General features: G+C 33.6%; 1 protein-coding gene and 1 long non-coding RNA gene across 6 annotated transcripts; one reads left to right on the forward strand and one right to left on the reverse strand.

Moving 5' to 3' along the window:
• Nucleotides 1-445: 445 nt before the first annotated feature.
• LOC104611779 (Pentatricopeptide repeat (PPR) superfamily protein) lies at nucleotides 446-4,668 on the reverse strand. The gene is made up of 3 exons (XM_010278981.3): nucleotides 4,239-4,668; nucleotides 3,766-4,135; nucleotides 446-3,659 (listed from the first exon to the last, which is right to left on the reverse strand). Exons 2-3 carry the CDS (start codon nucleotides 3,898-3,900, stop codon nucleotides 540-542), a joined length of 3,255 nt encoding a protein of 1,084 aa, XP_010277283.1. The 5' UTR covers nucleotides 3,901-4,135; nucleotides 4,239-4,668; the 3' UTR covers nucleotides 446-539.
• Nucleotides 4,669-9,080: 4,412 nt separating this feature from the next.
• Nucleotides 9,081-24,344, forward strand: LOC104611817 (uncharacterized). 5 transcript variants are annotated; one of them, XR_016068632.1, is made up of 7 exons: nucleotides 9,081-9,312; nucleotides 9,411-9,459; nucleotides 13,309-13,363; nucleotides 13,651-16,416; nucleotides 19,420-19,463; nucleotides 19,563-19,611; nucleotides 23,664-24,344. It is a non-coding gene; the product is annotated as an uncharacterized LOC104611817 (long non-coding RNA). The 5 variants fall into 5 exon arrangements; XR_016068631.1 differs by having other exon boundaries at nucleotides 13,651-16,255; nucleotides 16,351-19,463; XR_016068633.1 differs by having other exon boundaries at nucleotides 13,651-19,463; nucleotides 20,137-24,344.
• The last annotated feature ends 1,589 nt before the right edge of the window (nucleotides 24,345-25,933 follow it).

Consider the following 25,933-nt stretch of genomic DNA (forward strand, 5'->3'; position numbering starts at 1 on the left):
GGATGCAATATGCCAACGTAATTCCTTGTTATTTTTAGTCTCCTAAGAGTTCGACACTTGACATCCTGACTTCCAAGTCCTTGTACATTTGAGACTTTGGTAAGTCTTCTCACTCCAGCTTGAAAGGTCTTATTCTTTTACTTCTCTGCATCTCTCTCCATAGGACAACCAGAGACTCCTCAACAGGAGACAGTTCGGAGCTACATTCAAGGGGGTCACATGTTATTCTTAAACTGTTTTTTTTTTTTATTTTGGTTGCAACATTTTATTAGCTATATAAACCATGTAGCTGATAGCTTCAAATAAATGAAAAGAAATTCAACTTCAACTGCTTGCTTCTCTATTAGTTGCAACTTCTGTTCTACATTTTTTTAAATCTTTTAGTCCGGTTAACTATTTCTAAATTTTAATTCAAGCTTTCAACTAGCAAAATAGCAGATATTGGAACAACTTTTTTCTACGAATTTAATGAATAAAGTACAAAGAAAAGAATGATAATCTATTGTTACAGTATATGCTCAATAGTCTGGCAGTTCAATTTACCAGTAATCTCTACATGAGCATAGACCACCTTCAAAATGGTGAAAGCGGTATGCATCTCGTACCACAACAGCCCGATTACAAACTTTTGAGACAAACTTCATCCAATTATGACAATCATTACAAACACGGAGGTTCTTAATTACACGTATAGGTATAACAGGGGACAAACTAATGAGCCCAAAAGTGACAGCAAGCTTTTCACTATGAACATATGCCGTTGAATCCTTGTCCTCTAGCTCAATATCATGTAAAAGGCTATAGCGATCTTGCACATAGCCAATTTCAGCTACCCGTTTGTTTAAATCCTCCAAATACTCGTAGATCTTATATGCTAGTGGGTGCAAGCGATCACCAACAAAAAATGCATGAATTGAGTTGTTGGCCTCAATCCAACTACGACCAGGTTCCTTCTTTACCCCTCTTTCTTTCATCATTTGCCTCATCCGATCTCGACAATCCCACTTCCTAGCCACTGCATATATGTTTGACAGGAGGACATAAGTTGCTGAGTCTTCTGGTTCCAATTCTAGAAGTTGTTGTGCTGCAAGCTCCCCAATTTTAATATTCTTATGCACCATGCAGGCACTAAGAAGTGTCCTCCAAACCATTGCATCTGGGACAATTGGCATCTCCTCTATGAATTCTCTTGCACGGTCCAACAAGCCAGCACGTCCAAGAATATCTACAACACAGGCATAGTGTTCTGCTCTTGGAATTATATCATGCTCCGTAGTCATGGAGTTGAAGTAGCTGAGCCCCTTGCTTACCAAACCCACATGACTACAAGCTGATAGGACACCCACAAATGTAATGTAATTAGGTACCAAACCTTGCTGCTTCATCTCCTTAAAGAGATTCAATGCTTCAATACCACATCCATGTTGAGAATATCCTGTGATCATGGCATTCCATGAAATCTCGTTTCTGTCAGGCATCTCACGGAACTTCTTCCAAGCATCATAAATGTTTCCACATTTGGCATATAATGTGATTAAAACATTACCAGACTCGGTATCTGAATCATATCCAGTTTTTATAATCTGTGCATGAATCTGCTTTCCTTGCTTGAGATCAGCTATGTTTGCACAAGCACTAACTACAGAACCAAACGTGAATAAATTTGCTCCTACACCTACTCGATTCATCTGAAAAAACACCTGCAAAGATTCCTCAGAGTGCCCACTTTGTGCAAATCCTGATATCAACCCGTTCCATGAAATCTGGTCTTTTGCATCAATCATGTCAAACACAGAATATGCATCTTGTATTCTACCACATCTAGCATAAAGATTAATAAGTGAGTTACCAATTGAAAGATCCATTGAATAACCAGAAACGCATGATTGAGCATGAATTTGCTGCCCTAGATTTAGTGCTTGAACTCCAGCACATGCACTGAGAGCACTGGATAATCCTATGTTGTCAGATCGAATCCCTCGAATTTGCATCTCTTCAAAAAGTGTAAGTGCCTCAATACACAAATCATTTTGTGCATAGCCAGCAATCATGGCCGTCCATGAGACCACATCCTCTTCTGTGAGATTTTCAAGAATTTGTCGAGCTAACTCTAGAACTCCATTTTTGGCATACATATCTATAAGAACACTACAAACGTATGCATTAAGCTCAAAGCCAGTCTTTATGATTAGGGTATGAATCTGCATTCCAAGACCGATAGTTCCCAAGGAAGTACAAGTTCTCAGGATACTCGGGTATGTATACTCATTAGGCCTGATTCCTCTAATTTGCATTTGGGAGAATATGTCTAAGGACTCTCTTAGATTTCCCAACTGCCCATAAGCTACAAGCATCACATTCCATAGAACCACATTTTCTCTCTTTGTTGCAAGGAAGAATTCATGGGCAGTTTCTATGTCAAAGCATTTAACATAGAAGTCAAGCAAAGAACCCTCAATCCTAATATCAGTAGAAACTCCTAACTTTATTGCATAGGAGTGGAGTTGTTTCCCTTTGTGGAGAGCCCCAACAGAAGAGCAAGCACTCAATAAGCTTGCAATGGTAACAATGTCTAGTTTAAATTCAGCAACCTGCATGTTCTCAAATAGTTGAATAGCTCTATCACTGTTTCCACACTTAACAAACCCTGAGATAACTGAGTTATAAGTGACTTTATCTCTACAGTCCATTTCATTAAAAAGCCTTTCAGTAGACACCAAGTCTCCATGGTAAATATAAAGAGTGAGAAGTGCATTGCAAACACAAATTTCAGAAGAAAATCCCCTCTTCAAGACTTGAGCATGCAGCTGCTCTCCCTGCTCAAAGGCCTCTACTTTGGTACAGGCACTTAGGACACTTGAGAACACATATGGGGTTAGAGTGATTCCTGACTGTTGCATTTGGTTAAAGAGAAGAAGTGCTTCTTCTTCATGGCAATTTTGAGAGAAACCAGAAATCATGGCCACCCAAGATTTGCTATCCCGCGAACATAATTCTTCAAAAATCAAACAAGCTGAATCTATGTACCCATTCTTTGAATACAAGTTGATCAAGGGATTACAAACAACTTGATCAGTAGCAAAACCATAACGAATAATCATTGCATGAATCTGTTCAACATAATGGAAACCAACATTGCCACCAAAACATGCCTCAAGAACACTGCTAAAAGTAAAATGGTCAGGCTTCACATTCTTTGCTATCATTTGTGAAAACAAACCCAAGACATGACTATATGATTTCTTTGTAACGAGGCCAGACATTATAATATTCCAAGAAGATAAACTTTGTTGAGACAGATTATCAAGCATGCCATTGGCATCATCTAAGTGGCCACAACCTGAGTAAATGCTAATAAGCTGGCTGCACAAAACAGGATCACAATCAAAACCCAATTTCAAAATCTTCCCATGGAGACATTTAGCATTGATCAACGACCCAGAACGTAAACATCCCTCCAAAAGCCAATGGTAGGTGTTGAAATCTGCATGAATACTAGATTCTCCACTTAAATGGAGAAAGTCTAAATTCTCTTTCTTGCTTAGCGTTTCCAATACATTTCCCCCCAATTCCTCATCGGAAGATTCATGAAAGGCACCACAAAGCACACTATTACCAAAAGCAGACGAATTCAATCTACAACCAATAGCTACAAATAACTGCACTTTGCACAGGCGAACAAAGAAGAAAAAGCGAGAAAAATTACTAACTAAAACATAGAGTCTAAACCAAAACTAAAATGGAAAATTAAGAGATCGACAGTACCTTCCGAAGCTTCTGGAATGATCCTATTGTGGTTTCCACCGGAAATTTTCTCGGGAAGAGACAAACCATTGAGTTTGAGAAGGACCCAACAGAGAGAATGCAAGCGGGATCCATGAGCTCATAAATGGGTTGCATTAATAGCAGCCACAAAAGGAAAGGGATGACATCTACTGTGTTCTTTCATGGCGGATTTACGTTGCGCCAACAAGCTAGAAAGTTTACATCCTCACAGAACAAAGTTTTGAAGCAAAAGTTGAAGAGCTAAATTGTTGGAACAATGACCGCTAAGCAGCATTAGTTCACTCGGTGCTCCCTTCAAAACTGTCTTTCTGGCGGTGATAGTCATACGTCCCGTAAACCTTCACCTCCCCTAAAGCACAACATGAAAGCAGAAAAGAAATCAACTATGATATGAGCGCGCCATTTGGATAAGCAAGCATTGAAAGAGAACAAACCATAGCCAGATTTCCTACCGAATCAGGTCTGATAAGCCAGAGCTAGTGAAACGTCTTCGAAGGTTCCATTTACGTTGTTAATTCTTATCTGCAACGTAAATTATAGAGTAAAGTAGTTAAAGTAAATTCAAAAGAACTGGAAAAAGAGCGGAATCCCTGATTTGTGTTATGGGGTGGAGACTGGAGAGAGAGAGAGAGAGAGAGAGAGGAGGAACTAAGGAAGAAGGACATCAAAATTGGTTCTCGGTGAGGAAGAGAGAGAGTATCGCGGTGGAGACTGGAAATCCCTATTTGTGTAAGGGTCCGTTTGGTTCTCGGAATCAGAATGATTTATTCCCTTCATTGGTTTAAACGGAAATCAAAATTGAATCAGAATTAGCTGGAATCGATTCTTATTCAGAGGAGAGGGAAAAGAAATGGGATTCCGGTTCTACTAAACCAAACAGTTGGAATTCAAATGGACCATTTTGATTCTGATTCTACACTTCTATTCTTTAAAATCAAATTTTAACTTTGCAAATTAAAAAATGAGAACGAGTACAGAGAACAAAGCTAACATTTTCCATCGGTTGATAGAGATCGATATCCCCGGATATGGGGTTACAACAGTCGTCAAATATTGGTTTCACATGTGAGTTTCACCAAGGATGGCTTGCCTCTCTCATCTCGATCATCTCGGTCGGGATCCTCGATTTTCATTGTCTATCTGGTTGATGTTAGGCTTCAAAATCGGGTTGGGTTGGGTTGGGTTGCATTGGATTGAAGTTCGAGTTAGAGTTAAGACTAAAAAGTATGAAAGTGTTTTAACTTTGGATTGGGTTAGGGTTTGATCCCTTAATCAATCCAAATCTAACTTAACTTCATGGATAATTATTGAATAAATATGCATTTAAGCAAGTATTTATTTACATATGTATTATTGCATATATATATATATATATAACTATGCATGATACAAGGAAATTATGTATGTATGGGTATCTATTTGTCTATTCTATTTATATGTAACTAGTAAATGTAAATATCACTATTAGAAAAATCACACAACAAAAAATGCCTTTAAAAAGAATAAGTGGCACTCCAAAAATAAGACATTGAGGCATAATCATGCCTAAAGCCTCTAAATCATTGTCATCAAAAGTATTTTATAGAGGCATATATTAATGCCACCAAATGTATATTTTTTGTGGCATTTTAATTAAATTTGAGGCAAATTTAGTTGCCTCTATAAGTAATTTTAAGAATCCTAGTTATGCTTTATAATAGTACTTGTAATTTCCACTAAAAGTATTGGTTGCTCTTATTTATAGGCACTTGTGACAACCTCTAAAAATCATTTATGTGTGTTTTAAAAAATTATTTTATCATATATAAAACTTTTATAAACCTATATAAGAATATTTAATTTACTATTTAAAATAATTCGTTGATATATCTATTAAAAGATCGATATTGATTGTTTCTGAATATTGTTTTATATTAATTGATACAAATTCAAAGAAAAAGAACAATTCATCTACAAAAACACATAAAATAAAAAATACAAAAATAAATTCACTTCCTACTCTAAGAAACGAAAAAAAATTAGTTTATCTCAACACCATTTGCATTCTTTTTCTTCGACAACCTACAAGAAAAAAATGGTACAACCAAAAGCAAAAAATTAGTCAAATTAGTAAATATAATTTTTCAAAAGCGAAAGATATTTAACCATCTAATTACATGTTGAATGATTCTTACCTTAAAAATAGCCTTGGGAGAGTAGTTTCTTCCTAGTCTTGCATCAAAATGCTACTTCATTTTGTGGCCTATATATATATATATATATATATAAGCAAAATATTTCATATTAGAAATGCCTTGGTATCGAATGCAACCTGAATGTGCCCAACAATTCTATAGTTCTTTATATTTTTTCTATTTTAATAATTCTCTTATTTGTTAATGCATCCTATAAAATTCAAATATTCTTTGTTGATTCATATAGCAAATTTGTTAATTGATTATGTCTTCACTCTTCATTCAAGTGAAACTACAAAATAAAAACTAGACATCCTAACTCAACCAAATTATTGGGAAGAAAAGGTTAAGTACTTACTTAGTTGTATCAGTAGCTTCTATAACTTCCTCCCTCATCTTCCCCTATAATAAATTAAATTGTTTCAGACTTTTAGTGGTAATTGTGGCATCTTGAGAAATTAAATCTTTATTCTAAATATAGACTGTCAGTGGTAACAGTTGTAAGTAAAACTAGTATCTTTTACCTAACCCAATGCAATTTCAACCCTCATTACATGTTAACCCCCTAAAACATTTGCTACCTGTTCAATCCCTACTTGGCCAAGGTATTGTCCAAGTTGTTAGCTGGTCTATAAATCCACTTGAAGCTAGTCACCACCTCTCCCATTAGTTTTCAACTTACCTCTCCCATTAAGTTCTTTATTTTTACCAAAGGTTCACAATTTCAAGACCAATGGAAATTATTTTAGCCTATTTTTATTAATGATGCATAATATCAAAGTAGTTTTTGATTTATCTTACTAACAATCTAATATCATGTTATTTTTCAAGTGCTTTTTTGATATATAACATCAAGATCCATAAACTTAAGATTTATATAAATTGACAAGTTATGGTGCAATTTAATAGCTTAACAGAATTTGTTTTCCTTTTAAACTTAGGAACTTTAAAAAACATGTGCATTTGTTATTAGCAGTATTTGGTGATTGTGAAAGATTTGGGGGAAATGTTATTTTAGAATGGTGAAATGAGCTATAATTAAGATTATGAAATTATACCCAGAGAGATATAAGCTAAATACTTTTCAACCTTTGAATCTAGTGAAGCATGTAGTTGTTTCAAGCTGGATATATAAGCATTGGATTTATTTCAACCACTGCAACAATGTGCATGACCTAAAGAATGTAACATAGTCCTAGTCAGAAACCAATGAAACAATAGTGATTTAATCATTTAAATATAAAAGTGAGAGATTATTGTTGTCTTTAAAACAAATTCTCTTAAGAGCAAAGCAACAAAAGTGAGAGATTCACTTGGGCCATGTGCATGCTCTTTTGTGGAGATTTTTTGCATTCTTTACCAGCTCCATATGATATGTGCAGAAAATTGTGTATATATCTTAGTAGACCTATTCATGAGCCGGGCTCGGGCTTGGTTTTTATCAAAATTTGAATGGGCCTGGCACATGCTTAGATCTATATACTATAGAGCCAGTAACCCAGGCGTTTCACATGCATAAATGTATATATGAAGCATATGTACCTTGTTCTGCAGCAGATCTAATTGCATTGATGTTTTGCAGCCCCACTAATTTTGTACATGTATGAATTTGAGCCAAAACCTCCAACACATGAAATCTACAAAAGTCGCATTAAATAAAAAATATATCAATATATGCCACAGACCCAATAAAACGAAAAATAGAAAAAAAAAAGTAAAATACTTGGTTTTTAACAAAAATTACTATTTCAAGAACTCAGGACATAGAATACAAGGTTAGCATAGAAAAAGAAAAACTGAAAGGAACAAAGAATTAAAACCCATGGGGTACATATCTCTGGTATAATTTCAAAAAACCTACTAGACTTAAGTCATTCGTCTAGTTAAATATTGGAAAAGTTTAATGCTTTACACTGTCAAGATGGTGGTTCATACTGCCTAAAAAAATGTGTGATTACAATATGGGGCATATAGCTTTTTTATGTAATCAATAAGGGCTTCAATAGACCACTACCATAATTAAAGGACAAAAATATAGTTAAGTTGTTATTGAAACAATCATGTCCACACAAAGTACAAATAAAGCCTTCTTGTCTGCATAAGTACCAAGACTAGATATAAAAGGTTTAGCCCTTAAAAGAAGACAATATTGTTAGAATATGGATTTCCTAGCTTACAAACTCAATCTCCACAAAACCTTCCCTTCACCCATATATCTTTAACAAGAAAAAACAAAAAGAAAAGAAACTCTAAAGCATGTAGGTGAAACTAATGTGACATAAAGTCAAGCATAAATGGTGGATAAAAAGTACTTCTATATGTATATATATATATATATATACATATAAGCCTTTGACTATTGATTGGATATAAAAAAAAATACAAGATTAAGAGTGAATGAAGACCTCTTGGACATAGAAAGGGTATAAGAAGAAAGTTCATATGCCACAACAATCACTCCATTCAATGCATCCTTCAATGAATGGACGGTTTGAACAGTTCGACTGCCCGAGTTAGCGGTTTATTGACTAAATCAACGGTTTTTTGCCAAAAGATGATTCTGGGGTAAAATAGAACCGGTTAGGTGACTAGTTCCCAGTTTTTCCAATTCAACCGTTCGGTCTAGTCTGGTTTTGAAAACAATGGGTTAGATTGTATTATTTTTCAGTATCAAGTATTTTTGGCATATATATAATTATAACCACATAATTTAGTTATTAGTGGATATAAATTGATTGTAAAATATTATAAAATAATAAATGTATTTAAAAACAATAAAGTAATAAATATTTTAATAAAAAGATAAAAATTAATAAATACTAAAATATTTACTAAAATGATTAGAAATTCATGTAATGCATGGAAATTAAAAATTAAGAAATGTTATTATTTATTAATTACTATTAATAGAAAAATTAATAATTAAGAAATTATTAAAATAAATAAATATGATTAAAAGTAAATAGTTAATAATTAATAAATTATTAATTCATTACTAATGCATAATAATAACAATTAATGATGAAATTATTAATAATTTCATAATTACATGAATTTAGCTTGTAACTACAGTCGTTTTGTCCGTGGCTAAAGACATTGTTTTGGTATTGTATCGTTTTTTGAATGCCCACGGTATTTTTGGTCTCTTTCCCTCCTGCCCCCAAAACCACTCTACACTTTCTCTTCTCTACTTTCTTCAATCTTCGTTTTTATACTCACAAAACCCTCCTCAATCGAGTTGTCTTGCTATACTCACAAAATCCTCATTCTTTTTCAATCAAGCTGTGTCTTTGCCAACAAATCATCAATTGGTTCGGGTGTTGCTGTTGGAGCAATCCATCAATTGTTTCATGTAAGATTTTTTTTGATTCTATAACTCTTTATCTCCCTCTCTCCCACTCTTTATCTCTCTCGTACTCACAAAACCCTCATTTATTTGTGTTTCTCTAGACGCAAGAGCTAGCTCGGGTGCCAAAGGTGTGCAACTTCGTTGGATCAGGTTTGTTTTAATTGCCCTATCTCTCATCAATTTCATTGTTCGTAAGTTTCCAATTGTTTTTGGGATACATGAACCGATTTTTTATTAAGGGATAATTCTTTTGAAAAGATTAAAATTGGAAACTATTACAGAAAAAGAAAATTATGCCTTGTTGTTCCCTGCAACAACTTTACAACAGAAGGATTCACCCTAATGAGAGAGAGAGAGAGGGAAAAAATGAGGAAAAGACCCTATGTTCCACAATGGATGGCACTCCAATGAGTACATTGAATAATTACTCAATAATTTTTTTGACTGTTATCTTAGAAATTGTATCTTACCTGTTTTTTCATTATTTTAGATTTCCTTCCATCGTGAAAAACAATACTAATTGTTTTGTCTTTTCAATATGTTCAGAGCTTGTCATTCACTGTAAAAGCATTGAAGTTATGACTTGTTGTTTGTTGGATTTTCTGTTTTGCACTAGTAAGGTCTGATTTATTTTCCTTCCAAACTTGAAGATGTTAATTTGCAGCCTTTCTTATTCTGGTCAGTGATTGACCATAACCCATCCCCCGCCCCCCAAGAAATTGGAGAAATAAAGTGAAATACTGGGTTGACTTTCAACTAGGACATCCTCTAGGTTGGACCTGTAGCATTGAGACCAGCCTATAACATATGGGCAGAGAAAACACTATTTGGTGTTGTTTCTGCACAATTTTGTACTCTTGTCTGATGCATGGAATCTTTATTGTCATAAAAAGGCAGCCTATTCTCATTCAAACTGATTAAAAGTAAACCATATTTTGAACCTTGGAGTGTAGCCATATTTTGAACCTTGGTTTCCCATGAAAAGTAAACCAAATTCCTTCCAAACGCTCACTAACTAATGAAATCCAAGTTTAACTTATCTTGTTGCAAAACGTTATTTTCATTGGCCATTGTAACATCATAACTTTTTCCTCTTCCCTAATATCACTCATGAAATGTTCATTCACAAGAAACCATCTTTTTTTCCTACTATTTAGTTAAAAAATCTGCCTGCTCCAAATAACTTAATCATATCCAATGTCTATCTTTGGACTAAGAAGGTAACACTGAACTAGGAGCCTTTTCCTTTTTTATAGTCCATGAATGGATCACTTAAACCAATCCTTTATCCATCCAAAAGATTGTTACCCTTAGAGACATGAATTGAAATCCTTATTCTGTTCTTGTAAATCTAGAAGCTTGTAATCAAATCAGCTGAATTATTAAGGGATAGAAAGTTTACTTGTAAAGCCTCTTTCCTATCTCCTTGCAAAATGTTTCATAGACCTCTATTCCTTTTCTAAAGAAACTTGATCCACCACACTAGCATATCCTCCAAACATTGTTATTTGTAGACAGACAACCTTATTTTCCTCTAACATTGGTTTTAAGTGGACATGTCCTTGAAACTAAACAATAACAACCAATAAATTATATACATTGCAAGGAACAGAAGAACTCCCATCCTGATCCTTAAGCATCCCATAGAGTGGGAAAGTCCAACAATGGATAAGTGCTTTCATATTCTAAAAAGATACAAAAGTAGGCAGAATTTTATTTGTACATTTCAATGACTAACCTTTACTTAATGAAAAGAACATGAGGCTAGTGTCTAAGTTTTAAAATGAACTATATGTTATTAACATATCCCACTCTAAGTACATGCCTTTATTTTGATTTTTTTTTTATTTTTTTGAATTTGATACATCTGTTCCATTTTCTTGTACTTCGGTCAAAGATACTATTAGAGAAACAGATAAATCATGATGGACAATCTTGATACTCAGGCAGAAAGCTATAGTGGAGTTGATTGAGCTTTATATTTCATGAAACCAAGTCAAACTATTTAAAAGAACAGCCATCCAATGAAACATTAAAGGGGGCATGCAAAGTGTCTAAGGTCTAAAGATAAATCATATAAAGGTCAAAATATGAGAAAAGGCAAAAGGTAAACAACAAAAAGATGTCACCATATTAAAAATAAAGAGGATTTCAGTTGTAAGGGTGGAAATTTTATAGAAATTGATAAAGATCAATGGGGGTTCAGATAACTAAAATTGAACCATTTGAATAGTAACCCACATATTCTCCATCGTTCAAACCACAATTGCTTGTTGTGGTTAGTTCGGATAAGTAAAGCCTAATTGTTCTAATTATTCTGGGGAATTAAGTTGTTCTCAATTTTCAAACTAAGCTTTCCATCTATTTCCGGTAGAAGTTGTTGCCTTATTTTCTATTAATCCAAATATAGCCTTAAGTAAGACCACTAACTGTGGGTGACAATATGTATGAAGCAAAAATATGTAAGACCAAATATAGGCCCCATTTTAGCATCTGAACCTTTGATGTGTAAGACCAAATTCAAGATTGACACCCTCCATTAAAGAAATGACATATTTGGTGGTCTGAGAGGAAAGATCATCCTTGTATTCAATTGACTAATGAGGTAATTTTAAGAGTTGTATATATAGAATCAGGGAATTTGAATCAAGAAGAAGAGTCGTAAAATAAGTAAATTTTACTTTCCTCGACTAGGTTATATAGGAATTTTGTTTTTGATCTAATAAAATTTTCTTACCTTATCCTATTAGCATCATTATCATGCCTCAAATCTTGTATTTTAAACACTACATCAAAATTTAGAAATAGTGGCAGTTTTGTAGGTGACTAAAGGCTCACTGCTGCTAAAATTAATAGTCTATAGCAGCAGTCATTTAAAATTGTCATTATAAACTGCATCGACTGCCACTAACAGTCAAATAAGGCGCAAAAATTTCCCCCTGTTTCTTTTCTCATTTTATTTCCGCCCTCTTTCTCTTTCGCACTCTTCATCTCTCATAGACTAGTCAACCTCTCACCATCGTAACTTGGTGAGAGGTTAGTATCAGAGTCCACGTGTATTGCTTCCGTGAAAGTCTAAATCTTGTTCCCATCAAAAACAATCTTGAGCTCTTCATACAGCTAAGCTTGTGCTTTGATCAAATAGTGGAAATAGAAATGGAATTTGTTGCGATGCAATTTTTCTTTTTCAAAGAGGATCTTTTCAGATTATTATTCCTAGGGCCTATCTGGTTCATGGGATTCAAATTGGATTATACGATTACATTCTTAGAATCAAAATTCGGATTTGCATATTTGTTTATCCTATGAACTATTGATAGAATGTTTATTAGCTCTTTTAGATTGACGTCCTGAGGTTAGTATTTTACTACTTCTTTGGTTCCTTTAGAACAAGTAAACTTGAATTCAAATAGTAGGTTTATTTTTGGGTTAGAAATGGAAGTGGGATTTGTTTGTTGTAGTTCAAATAGTAGGTTTCTATTTTGTGCATGTTATTGGGATTGAAATGGAATGCTGAGTATAAGATTTTTGCAATGAAATACATAAATAGAATTCCTATTAGGTCTTTTAGTTTCTTTAATCCTTGGTTTCTAATTTTCTACTATTTTCTTGGCTCTGATTTAGACAATTATAGGTTTTTACTTTTGGGGCTTGTCTACTAGGTTTTCTGTGGTGGTTTATTTGTTTTAAATCATAGGCACTTTTATCCCTTCTAAATATCTTTACCATATAATGTTGATACTTTCCTTGGCTTCATGACAATATGAACATCAAAAACGTTTTTCTATAGAGGAAAAGACATTTGTTCATGAAGTTTAATTGGCTATCTTTGACATACCATGTAAGAATATAGTCTTTGCTTCTACCCTTTGTTATCTATGTGCTTTTTAAATCTTGTTCTTGAATTGAGTAGGTCAAAGGGAAATTTGAAAAGCTAACCCATTTTCAAGTGCCTAAATTTTCAAGTCTAAAGCTAAAGACGTCCTTTAATTTTGATAGGTTTGCAAGTGAAGTTTTTGTTCTTATGGAGCTTTCATTTGTACTTGTAAAACATGTAAGTTATGTCTTGCCACTATATGTCTCATGGTCTTGCTTTTTAATGCCATTTTCTAAAGATTATTATAGGAATCATATAGAAGGGGTTACCCATAAGGCTTCTTGTGATTATTGAAGCTATACTCTGGTAATCTAACTTCTTTGACCCACTAGAATCTCCTTCTCAACCCAAAACAATAATCTATTATGACTTGAATGCTCTGTGAATTGTGTGGTTGACTTCCTTTCAATAGCATGACAAAAAGAATAATCTTTTTGATGTTTTTTCATCTTTGAATCTTCCAGGTATCTAAGGGCTGTCAAGGTAGAGGAAAGGTGCAACACGAATGGGGAGATGGACTAATTTCAAGGGAAGACCACAGTCCAATACACCACTTTGACCATTATACATTCAATAACAACTTATTTTGTATGCTTTTGATTTCTAAAGATCCTTACATTCCTTTCTTCCTAGATAGTTCAAAATCCAAATGATAACATCCCCTGTGCATCTCTAAAGATCCTTACATTATGTTTGTGTTTGCAGACTACAGTTGTTGATGACATTCATTTCACAAAAGATATGCTTATTGATAATTCCACCAAGGCTGCCTCCAAATTTACACAGAAAAAATCATCATCCTATAAAACCTATGCTTCCAACATTCCTAGAAAATTGGTCCTTATGACAGTAAATTTTTGGTGTGCATCCAAAATTTCTGTAGCTGAACTGATCCTACTATTTTTATTTATTTGAACACTATTGGTAGCAATGGGAAAGACCTTCAAATATCTGGAATCCAATTGGATCAAAACCATATTATTTCCATATTTCTTTTTCTCTTCTCTATTTATTTGAACACTATTATCTGATTTTCTGCTTGTTTTTCTTAACACTAAATTTATTGCTGCTCTGATTTACATCTCATACCTTTACCTTATCTTAGATAGAGATGTAAAATGCATATGTAGTGGTGAGATCCATTAAACTGTATTTAGAACCAGAAGTTCATATACATATACATCTTAGATAGATAGACGCTGGAAGTTCGTATACATAAAATGCATAAGATGTAATTTACATCTCATAGCTCCTCCTACTACTTTGTGACATTTCTAGATTATCTTTAATGAGATTTCTATCACTAAATTGATTAGAGATTCTTCTAGATTTGACTTCTACTTGAAAATTCTACCATTCCTTTCATACCTTATGGCATAAATCACAGCCAAAGGAACTACTGCCCAACAAACTCTCCCTTTCTTAGACATCCCCTACACTTTCCATTCTGCTAGAAAGGCCTAAACCAAAGCTAGAAAGCACCAAAATATGGGAGCACCTTTGTAGAAATGATCCCAGATTTTAAATGAGAACTTACAGAAGAGAAGTAAGTGATTCACTAATTCAATCTCCTGATTACAGAGAGACGGATTAGGTCAGGTAAGGTAGCATCTCTTTTCACAAGCATCTATTTAGCAAGAAAACATAATATTTCATTGTTTTCAGAGATTTGGGATGCACTTCACGTAGTTGTAGAAGCTGATTTGACTCTTGCACAAGCAATTGTGAATAGTACAGTTGTTGTTGTTACAAGTGCCCACTTGACAACCTGCTATGATGAAAGAGGTGCTTTGCTTAATTTGTTAGCTATGGATTCTTATTTCTTTCTTTGTGCCCTTAAGGTTTTGGGATTTGTCTATTACGGAGCTTCCCTTGCAAGTCTAAATATGAATTGCCCAAGTATGTTTTGAGTGAGCCAACTAATTTGATTCATGACAGTTGACAACAGAGAGAAGCTAATCACCATGCTTCAATAAGATTGAATGTAAATCATGTAGATCACTCATACTCTGAACACCTGAGATATACTTGAAGTATAAATGAATAGAGACACAAGGTTCTTTTTGCAGAAATGGGTGGAGATCTAAGATTTTTGTTTGCTATATAGCTTGACATTGACATAGAGAAGCACATGGACATGAATGGGTGACAAGGATTATCAGCCTATACCTATCATTTGGAAATAAAAAATAGGAGAAATAGTCAAGGAGGTCTGCTCCTTGGATATCTGTGCTCTAACTTCTGAGGCCCTTTAAACTTGCTCTTCATTGGATGTTCAAAAGATTGAAGATTGGAACCTACCACTGTAGGCTGCACTTAGGAAGGTTATTCCAAAAACTCAGCAAGATCAAATGACATTCAACAATCTGATTTATGCATTAATTCAGAGTTTCCAAGAATTCTATTAGGACTCTCATGCGTCGCCCAACAAGATGTCTGTGTAACTTAAATGTTTTGAAGCGAGAATGCACATTTATCTTTTATTTGAAATTGATGTTTTGATTTTTTTTTGTATTTAATTTCAATTTGGATGAATGAAGAGAGAACAAGTTATTTGAAACAAATTACAATTTTATTTAATAATTGAAAGCAATTACATGTTATTTGGATTTTGGATTAAATTATAGATTATTTTAGTAGGGGAAAAAGTAAATTAGTGTTATCTATAGTAGAGGATATTTTGAGCCAAACATATAGCGGCAATAAGGATACGCCTTTAGCGGCAGTCAGTGACTACTGCTAAATTCATATTTGTAGCGGCAGTTTTTTGAGTTGTACCGACAATCGCCAAAACTGCCACTAGAACCCTTAATGACACCTATTTTAGTGGCAGTTTGACGACTGCCGGTAGAACTTGTACTGGCATTTTTTAGGACTTTTAGCGGAAGTTTTGACTTCCACTAAAAGTATTTTGTTAGTTATTTGAGCCTTTCTATTTGACGTAGTTAATTTTCATGTCTATTGTTTTGCTTCTGTGTAGAAAATTGAGGAAGTTGCAAAAGAGTAAACAAATTAACTAAGCTTGTTCTATTGGTGTTACAGAATCACCTTGGTCTTGCTTGACGTGATGTGAGTCTTCCTTTCCTTCTTTTTTTCTTAATTTGGTCCATGCATGAATTAATGGAGAACAGGTTGCACAAACATGGATATGAAATTGATGGCAGTGCCTCGAGTGCGGAGGAGCCCTCTTCTTTATTCGCCCACTCAAGAATCGAATGATGGCCCTTGTGGTAGGAAGAATTGAAAGCGGACAATACCCATTGGTCCATGCATGTTTTTTTTTTTTTTTGCTATAGACTGCTTAGACCGTAGCTATAGGTTCTCATTTTAGCTACAAACAACCTAAGTTCGTAGTTGTAGTTTTTTTAATTTTAGCTATGGATAAAGTAAAGTGTAGCTATAGATTCATATTTATAGCTATGGTCATCTCAAAACCGTAATTATAGATCTAAATGTTGTAGCTTTGGGCACTTCGAAACCATACCTATAGAGCGACACTTAGCTACTATTGTAAAACAAATCGTAATATAGAGTGAAATTTGTAGCCATGGTTAACTTAAAAACCATAGCTAAAACTTCACATATAATTATTGAATCAGGCTTTAGCCACAGACATAGATTGTAGCTATAGGTTAGTTTTAGCTACAGATACTAGCATTCATAGTTATTAACTATAGCCACCGCGACTGTAGCTACTGGTTTCTGACCATAGTTAGTCCGTAGCTATAGACCTATAGCTACAGTTTTTTTGTTTATAGCTACAATTTTGTCCATATCTATAGGTCTATTTTCTTGTTGTGTGGTTTAACTTCACCACCCATGTCCATAAAAGAGCTATAACTATTATTCACTATAAAAAAAATACATAGTACCTTGTGACTTACAACTCAAACCAACTCTTAACCCTTGTACACCCATTCTCCCTTTTTCTCTCAACTTGAAGAACAAAACAAGAGAAAAGAGCCTATTATTACACTAAGAGCACTCCTCTCAACCTCCCTCTTTTTCCTCTCCAACAAGAAAAAGAATAAAGTTCTATAAACCTTACATACAAAAGATACCTTTTATATGTAAAGCTCACCTTAGCCTAAATGAAGGACCACACCAACCATTAGATTACAACCTAGTCCAATAGTATCCCGTGATGAATATGATTTATTGTCCCATTAATTAGGTTAACTTCATAAAATATATTAGTTGTTTTTTTATGCTTGGATGCTTTTGTGTGAGCTTATTTATACATTATGGCTACAACTATAAATATCTTTGTTATTTCCTCTTTGGTAATTAATGTTGGACTTCGAATAGAAAAAAAATTAAGGATTGGAAATAGGATTTTGAATATGTATTTGAAATTGCTAGCATTGGCTTAATAATTTTGGATGATAAGCCAAATATGAGAAATGAGAAGGCTCTAAATAGAACAAATTATTGTAGGACTCTTTTTTAGAAATATCTCTAAAAGAAATAATGTCAAAGAATTCTTAGTAGCATAATTGCAATTGTTCTAAAAGTTAAAAAAGGCTATAGTTAACATAATTTCTGTCAAATTAGTAATATGATGGAAATGGAAATGTGTGTGGATGCATCATGGACATGATACATCTAATGGGTTGTTTAAAGTCAAATCAAAGTAAAAATTTCTAAGGATTTCTGAATCAACCTTATTCTCATTTCTCTTCTTGCCTAATTTGGGACTTCCAATACTACATATTATATGTAGGAAGAGAAATAAATTGTTAATGAACTTATATCTATGTTTACTTAAGAGGAATATTATAAAATAATACTACTTTTGTGCCAAATGCACTTGATTATAACTTCAACTTTGGAAAAAATATTTTTGCATTCAGATGTTATTGCCAATGGTTCACTTTATTATAGGTTTTACAAATAGAATCTCAATTCTAATCAATAAGGGCTTCAATAGATCACTACCATAATTAAAGGACCAAAATATGTTAAGTTGTTATTCAAACAATCATGTTCACACAAAGTACAAATAAAGCCTTCTTGTTTGCATAAGTACCAAGACTAGATATAAAAGTTTAGCCCTTAAAAGAAGACAATATTGTTAGAATATGGATTTCCTAGCTTACAAACTCGATCTCCACAAAACCTTCCCTTTCACCCATATATCATTAACAAGAAAAAACAAAAAGAAAAGAAACTCTAAAGCATGTAGGTGAAACTAATGTGACATAAAGTCAAGCATAAATGGTGGATAAAAAGTACTTCTATATATATATATATACATATAAGCCTTTGACTATTGATTGGATATAAAAAAATACAAGATTAAGAGTGAATGAAGACCTCTTGGACATAGAAAGGATATAAGAAGAAAGTTCATATGCCACAACAATCACTCCATTCAATGCATCCTTCAATGAATGGACGGTTTGAATGGTTCGACCACCCGAGTTAGCGGTTTGTTGACCAAATCAACGGTTTTTTGCCAAAAGATGGTTCTGGGGTAAAACAGAACCGGTTAGGTGACCAGTTCTCAGTTTTTCCAATCCAACCGTTCAGTCCAGTCTGGTTTTGAAAACAATGGATTAGATTGTATTATTTTTCAGTATCAAGTATTTTTGGCATTTACATATATATATAATTATAGCCACATAATTTAGTTATTGGTGGTTATAAATTGATTGTAAAATATTATAAAATAATAAATGTATTTAAAAACAATAAAGTAATAAATATTTTAATAAAAAGATAAAAATTTATAAATACTAAAATATTTACTAAAATGATTAGAAATTCATGTAATGCATGGAAATTAAAAATTAAGATATGTTTATTATTTATTAATTACTATTAATAGAAAATTAATAATTAAGAAATTATTAAAATAAATAAATATGATTAAAAGTAAATAATTAATAATTAATAGATTATTAATTCATTACTAATGAATAACAATAACAATTAATGATGGAATTATTAATAATTTCATAATTACATGAATTTGGCTTGTAGCTACAGTCGTTTCGTCCGTGGTTAAAGACATTGTTTTGGTATTGTATCATTTTTTGAATGCCCACGGTATTTTTGGTCTCTTTCCCTCCTGCCCCCAAAACCACTCTCTACACTTTCTCTTCTCTACTTTCTTCAATCTTCGTTTTTATACTCACAAAACCCTTATTTTTCAATCGAGTTGTCTTGCTATACTCACAAAATCCTCATTCTTTTTCAATCAAATTGTGTCTTTGCCAACAAATCATCAGTTGGTTCGGGTGTTGCTGTCGGAGCAATCCATCAATTGTTTCATGTAAGATTTTTTTTTTATTCTATAACTCTTTATCTCCCTCTCTCCCACTCTTTATCTCTCTCGTACTCACAAAACCCTTATTCATTTGTGTTTCTCTAGACGCAAGAGCTAGCTCGGGTGCCAAAGGTGTGCAACTTCGTTGGATCAGGTTTGTTTCAATTGCCCTATCTCTCATCAATTTCATTGTTCGTAAGTTTCCAATTGTTTTTGAGATACATGAACCGATTTTTAATTAAGGGATAATTCTTTTGAAAAGTTTAAAATTGGAAACTATTACAGAAAAAGAAAATTATGCCTTGTTGTTCCCTGCAACAACTTTACAACAGAAGGATTCACCCTAGAGAGAGAGAGAGGGAAAAAATGAGGAAAAGACCCTATGTTCCACAATGGATGGCACTCCAATGTGTACATTGAATAATTACTCAATAATTTTTTTGACTGTTATCTTAGAAATTTGCATCTTACCTGTTTTTTCATTTTTTTTAGATTTCCTTCCATTGTGAAAACAATACTAATTGTTTTGTCTTTTCAATATGTTCATAGCTTGTCATTCACTGTAAAAGCATTGAAGTTATTACTTGTTGTTCGTTGGATTTTCTGTTTTGCACTAGTAAGGTCTGATTTATTTTCCTTCCAAACTTGAAGATGTTAATTTGCAGCCTTTCTTATTCAGGTCAGTGACAGGCTTGAGGTATGATTGACCATACCAAGAAATTGGAGAAATAAAGTGAAATACTGGGTTGACTTTCAACTAGGACATCCTCTAGGTTGGTCCTGTAGCATTGAGAAAGGAGGGTTTTCCTTTTTTTTAGCTACAGTTGTCTTGCTATTAATTCATTACCTTCTTTAGACAAAGAAGGTATCACTGAACTAGGAGCCTTTTCATTTTTTATAGTCCATGAATGGATCACTTAAACCAATCCTTCATCCATCCAAAAGATTGTTACCCTTAGAGACATGAATTGAAATCCTTATACTGTTCTTGTAAATCTAGAAGCTTGTTATCAAATCAGCTGAATTATTAAGAGATAGAAAGTTTACTTGTAAAGCCTCTTTCCTATCTCCTTGCAAAATGTTTCATAGACCTCTATTTCTTTTCTAAAGAAACTTGTTCCACCACACTAGCATATCCTCCAAACATTGTTATTTGTAGACAGGCAACCTTATTTTCCTCTAACATTGGTTTTAAGTGGACATGTCCTTGAAACTAAACAATAACAACCAATAAATTATATACATTGCAAGCAACAGAGGAACTCCCATCCTGATCCTTAAGCATCCCATAGAGTGGGAAAGTCCAACAATGGATGAGTGCTTTCATATTCTAAAAGGATACAAAAGTAGGCAGAATTTTATTTGTACATTTCAATGACTAACCTTTACTTGATGAAAAGAACATGAGGCTAGTGTCTAAGTTTTAAAATGAACTATATGTTATTGACATATCCCATTCTAAGTACATGCCTTTATTTTGATTTTTTTTTTTTTTGAATTTGATACATCTATTCCATTTTCTTGTACTTCGGTCAAAGATACTCTTAGAGAAACAGATAAATCATGATGGACAATCTTGATACTCAGGCAGAAAGCTATAGTGGAGTTGATTGAGCTTTATATTTCATGAAACCAAGTCAAACTGATTAAAAGAACAGCCATCCAATGAAACATTAAAGGGGGCATGCAAAGTGTCTAAGGTCTAAAGATAAATCATATAAAGGACAAAATAAGAGAAAAGGCAAAAGGTGAACAACAAAAAGATGTCACCATATTAAAATTAAAGAGGATTTCAGTTGTAAGGGTGGAAATTTCATAGAAAATGATAAAGGTCAATGGGGGTTCAGATAACTAAAATTGAACCATTTGAATAGTAACCCACATATTCTCCATCGTCCAAACCACAATTGCTTGTTGTGGTTAGTTCGGATAAGTAAAGCCTAATTGTTCTAATTATTCTGGGGAATTAAGTTGTTCTCAATTTTCAAACTAATTTTCATCTATTTCCGGTAGAAGTTGTTGCCTTATTTTCTATCAATCCAAATATAGCCTTAAGTAAGACCACTAACTGTGGGTGATAATATGTATGAAGCAAAAATATGTAAGACCAAATATAGGCCCCATTTTAGCATCTGAACCTTTGATATGTAAGACCAAATTCAAGATTGACACCCTCCATTAAAGAAATGACATATTTGGTGGTCTGAGAGGAACGACCATCCTTGTATTCAACTGACTAATGAGGTAATTTTAAGAGTTGTATATATAGAATCAGGGAATTTGAATCAAGAAGAAGAGTCGTAAAATAAGTAAATTTTACTTTCCTCGGCTAGGTTATATAGGATTTTTGTTTTTGATCTAATAAAATTTTCTTACCTTATCCTATTAGCATCATTATCATGCCTCGAATCTTGTATTTTAAGCACTACATCAAAATTTAGAAATAGTGGCAGTTTTGTAAGTGACTGAAGGCTCGCTGCTGCTAAAATTAGTAGTTTATAGCAGCAGTCATTTAAAATTGTCATTATAAACTGCATCGACTACCATAACAATTAAATAAGGCGCAAAAATTTCCCCCTCCTCTGTCTCTTTTCTCATTTTATTTCCGCCCTCTTTCTCTTTCGCACTCTTTATCTCTCATAGACGAGTCAACCTCTCACCACCGTAACTACCGGACAATACCCATCGGAAGCTCCGGTATCAGAGTCCACATGTATTGCTTCGGTGAAAGTCTAAATCTCATTCCCATTGAAAACAATCTTGAGCTCTTCGTACAGGTAAGCTTGTGCTTTGATCAAATAGTGGAAAGAGAAATGGAATTTGTTGCAATGAAAATTTTCTTTTTCAAAGCGGATCTTTTCAGATTATTATTCTAAGGGCCTATCTGGTTCATGGGATTCAAATTGGATTATACGATTACATTCTTAGAATCAAAATTCGGATTTGCATATTTGTTTATCCTATGCACCATTGATTTAGAATGTTTATTAGCTCTTTTAGACTGACGTCCTGAGGTTAGAATTTTACTACTTTGGCTCCTTTTGAACAAGTAAACTTGAATTCAAATAGTAGGTTTATTTTTGGATTAGAAATGGAAGTGGAATTTGTTTGTTGTAGTTCAAATAGTAAGTTTCTATTTTGTGCAAGTTATTGGGATTGAAATGGAAGTGTAAAGCCTATGCTTCCAACATTCCTAGAAAATTGGTCCTTATGATAGTAAATTTTTGGTGTGCGTCCAAAATTTCTGTAGCTGAACTGATCCTAATATTTCTATTTATTTGAACACTATTGGTAGCAGTGGGAAAGGCCTACAAATATCTGGAATCCAATTGGATCAAAACCATATTATTTCCATATTTCTTTTTCTCTTCTCTATTTATTTGAACACTATTATCTGATTTTCTGCTTGTTTTTCTTAACACTAAATTTATTGCTGCTCTGATTTACATCTCATACCTTTACTTTATCTTAGATAGAGATGTAAAATGCATATGTAGTGGTGAGACCCATTAAACTGTATTTCGAAACCGGAAGTTCATATACATATACATCTTAGATAGATAGACACTGGAAGTTCATATACATAAATTGCATAAGATGTAATTTACATCTCATAGCTCCTCCTACTACTTTGTGACATTTCTATATTATCTTTAATTAGATTTGAATCACTAAATTGATTAGAGATTCTTCTAGATTTGACTTCTACTTGAAAATTCTACCATTCCTTTCATACCTTATGGCATAAATCACAGCCAAAGGCACTACTGCCCAACAAACTCTCCCTTTCTTAGACATACCCTACACTTTCCATTCTGCTAGAAAGGCCTAAACCAAAGCTAGAAAGCACCAAAATATGGGAGCACCTTTGTAGATATGATCCCAGATTTTAGATGAGAACTTACAGAAGAGAAGTAAGTGATTCACTAATTCAGTCTCTTGATTACAGAGAGACGGATCAGGTCAGGTCAGGTAGCATCTCTTTTCACAAGCATCTATTTAGCAAGAAAACATAATATTTCATTGTTTTTAGAGATTTGGGATGCACTTCGAGTAGTTGAAGAAGCTGATTTGACTCTTGCACAAGCAATTGTGAACAGTACAGTTGTTGTTACAAGTGCCCACTTGACAACCTGCTATGATGAAAGAGGTGCTTTGCTTAATTTGTTAGCTATGGATTCTTATTTCTTTCTTTGTGCCCTTCAGGTTTTTGGATTTGTCTATTACGGAGCTTCCCTTACAAGTCTAAATATGAATTGCCCAAGTATGTTTTGAGTGAGCCAACTAATTTGATTCATGACAGTTGACAACAGAGAGAAGCTAATCACCATGCTTCAATAAGATTGATTGTAAATCATGTAGATCACTCGTACTCTGAACACCTGAGATATGCTTGAAGTATAAATGAACAGAGACACAAGATTCTTTTTGCAGAAATGGGTGGAGATCTAAGATTTTTGTTTGCTATATAGCTTGACATTGACATAGAGAAGCACATGGACATGAATGGGTGACAAGGATTATCAGCCTATACCTATCATTTGGAAATAAAAAATAGGAGAAATAGTCAAGGAGGTTTGCTCCTTGGATATCTGTGCTCTAACTTCTGAGGCCCTTTAAACTTGCTCCTCATTGGATGTTCAAAAGATTGAAGATTGGAATCTACCACTGTAGGCTGCACTTAGGAAGGTTACTCCAAAAACTCAGCAAGATCAAATGACATTCAACAATCTGATTGATGCATTAATTCAGAGTTTCCAAGAATTCTATTAGGACTCTCATGCGTCGCCCAACAAGATGTTTGTGTAACTTAAATGTTTTGAAGCATGACAAGTTATTTGAAACAAATTACAATTTTATTTAATAATTGAAAGCAATTACATGTTATTTGGATTTTGGATTAAATTTCAGATTATTTTAGTAGGGGAAAAAGTAAATTAGTGTTATCTATAGTAGAGGATATTTTGAGCCAAACATATAGTGGCAGTAAGGATACACCTTTAGCGGCAGTCAGTGACTACTGGTAAATTCATATTTGTAGCGGCAATTTTTTGAGTTGTACCGACAATCGCCAAAACTGCCACTAGAACCCTTAACGACACCTATTTTAGTGGCAGTTTGACGACTGCCGGTAGAACTTGAACTGGCATTTTTTAGGACTTTTAGCGGAAGTTTTGACTTCCACTAAAAGTATTTTGTTAGTTATTTGAGTCTTTCTATTTGACGTGGTTAATTTTCATGTCTATTGTTTTGCTTCTATGTGTAGAAAATTGAGGAAGTTGCAAAAAAGATTAAACAAATTAACTAAGCTTGTTCTATTGGTGTTACAGAATCACCTTGATCTTGCTTGACGTGATGTGAGTCTTCCTTTCTTTATTTTTTCTTAATTTGGTCCACGCATGAATTAATGGAGAACAAGTTGCACAAACATGGATATGAAATTGATTAATCCCTACTAACGATCCATGCTCTAGTGATATGAGTGTTGCATCAACCATTGATTAGTTCTTAATTATAACTTAATATTGAAGTGTTTGAAACTCAAAAGATAAACTATAATGGTTTCTTCATTTTTGATAAGGCTAAGATATATATGGACATATTGAACAAAATGTTATATTTTTTTCTTTAATTCCAAATAGACATTCTGTGGGTATTTTGGACCTAGGACATAGAAAACCATTCTTGTCTGATGTCTTGTTTTTTATTTAGGGATCATTCTTTTATTTCCCTTGTTGAGCTTGTTGCTCATGGGTTATTTATTGAGATCCTTTGATAACCAAACTAGCCTTGTGATGCACTATGATGATTTACTTGAATATTTTTTATTGAGATGTGTTTAGTCTCTGAATATCTTCTACTTAGTGATTTCTCCAATAGTTTTTCATCTTTCAAGTACTCTTTGTTGGCAATAGAGGAAATCTAGATTGGTGGATAAGTGTTGGATGTATATGCCAAGGTAGAATTATAATGAATTAGTGAAGGATTATTGCCTAATGTGCCTATCCAAGAGCCAAGAGTAGAAAAGGATCGTAGTTTACATGAAGGCATTCATGACATGCTATCTGATGCATTTCCAATTAGGAATGATAATGATGAGGTGATTGAGGTAGCAATTGAAGGTAAAGGGAATGATAATATAAATGCTCAGACATTTCATAGATTGCTGGAGGATGCAGAACAAGAGTTGTATCCAGGATGTAGAAAGCAATGAAAGTTATTATTCCTTCTCAAATTATTCCACATAAAGTGCATGACTGGTTGGACTAACAAATCTTTTGACTTGTTGATTGAATTACTAAGGGATAGTTTCCTAATAATGCTAAGTTTCTAAAGAACTTTTATGAAGCAAAAAAGAAATAGTTACAGACTTGGGTTTTGTGTATAACAAAATTGATGCATGCTAAAAGGGTTGTATGTTGTTTTGGAAAGAGCATGCAAATGATAATTCATGATCATATTGTGGTGCTTCAAGA

The sequence above is a fragment of the Nelumbo nucifera genome, chromosome 4, assembly GCF_055504915.1.
Source record: "Nelumbo nucifera cultivar China Antique chromosome 4, China Antique-T2T, whole genome shotgun sequence".
NCBI classification, from domain to species: Eukaryota; Viridiplantae; Streptophyta; class Magnoliopsida; order Proteales; family Nelumbonaceae; genus Nelumbo; species Nelumbo nucifera.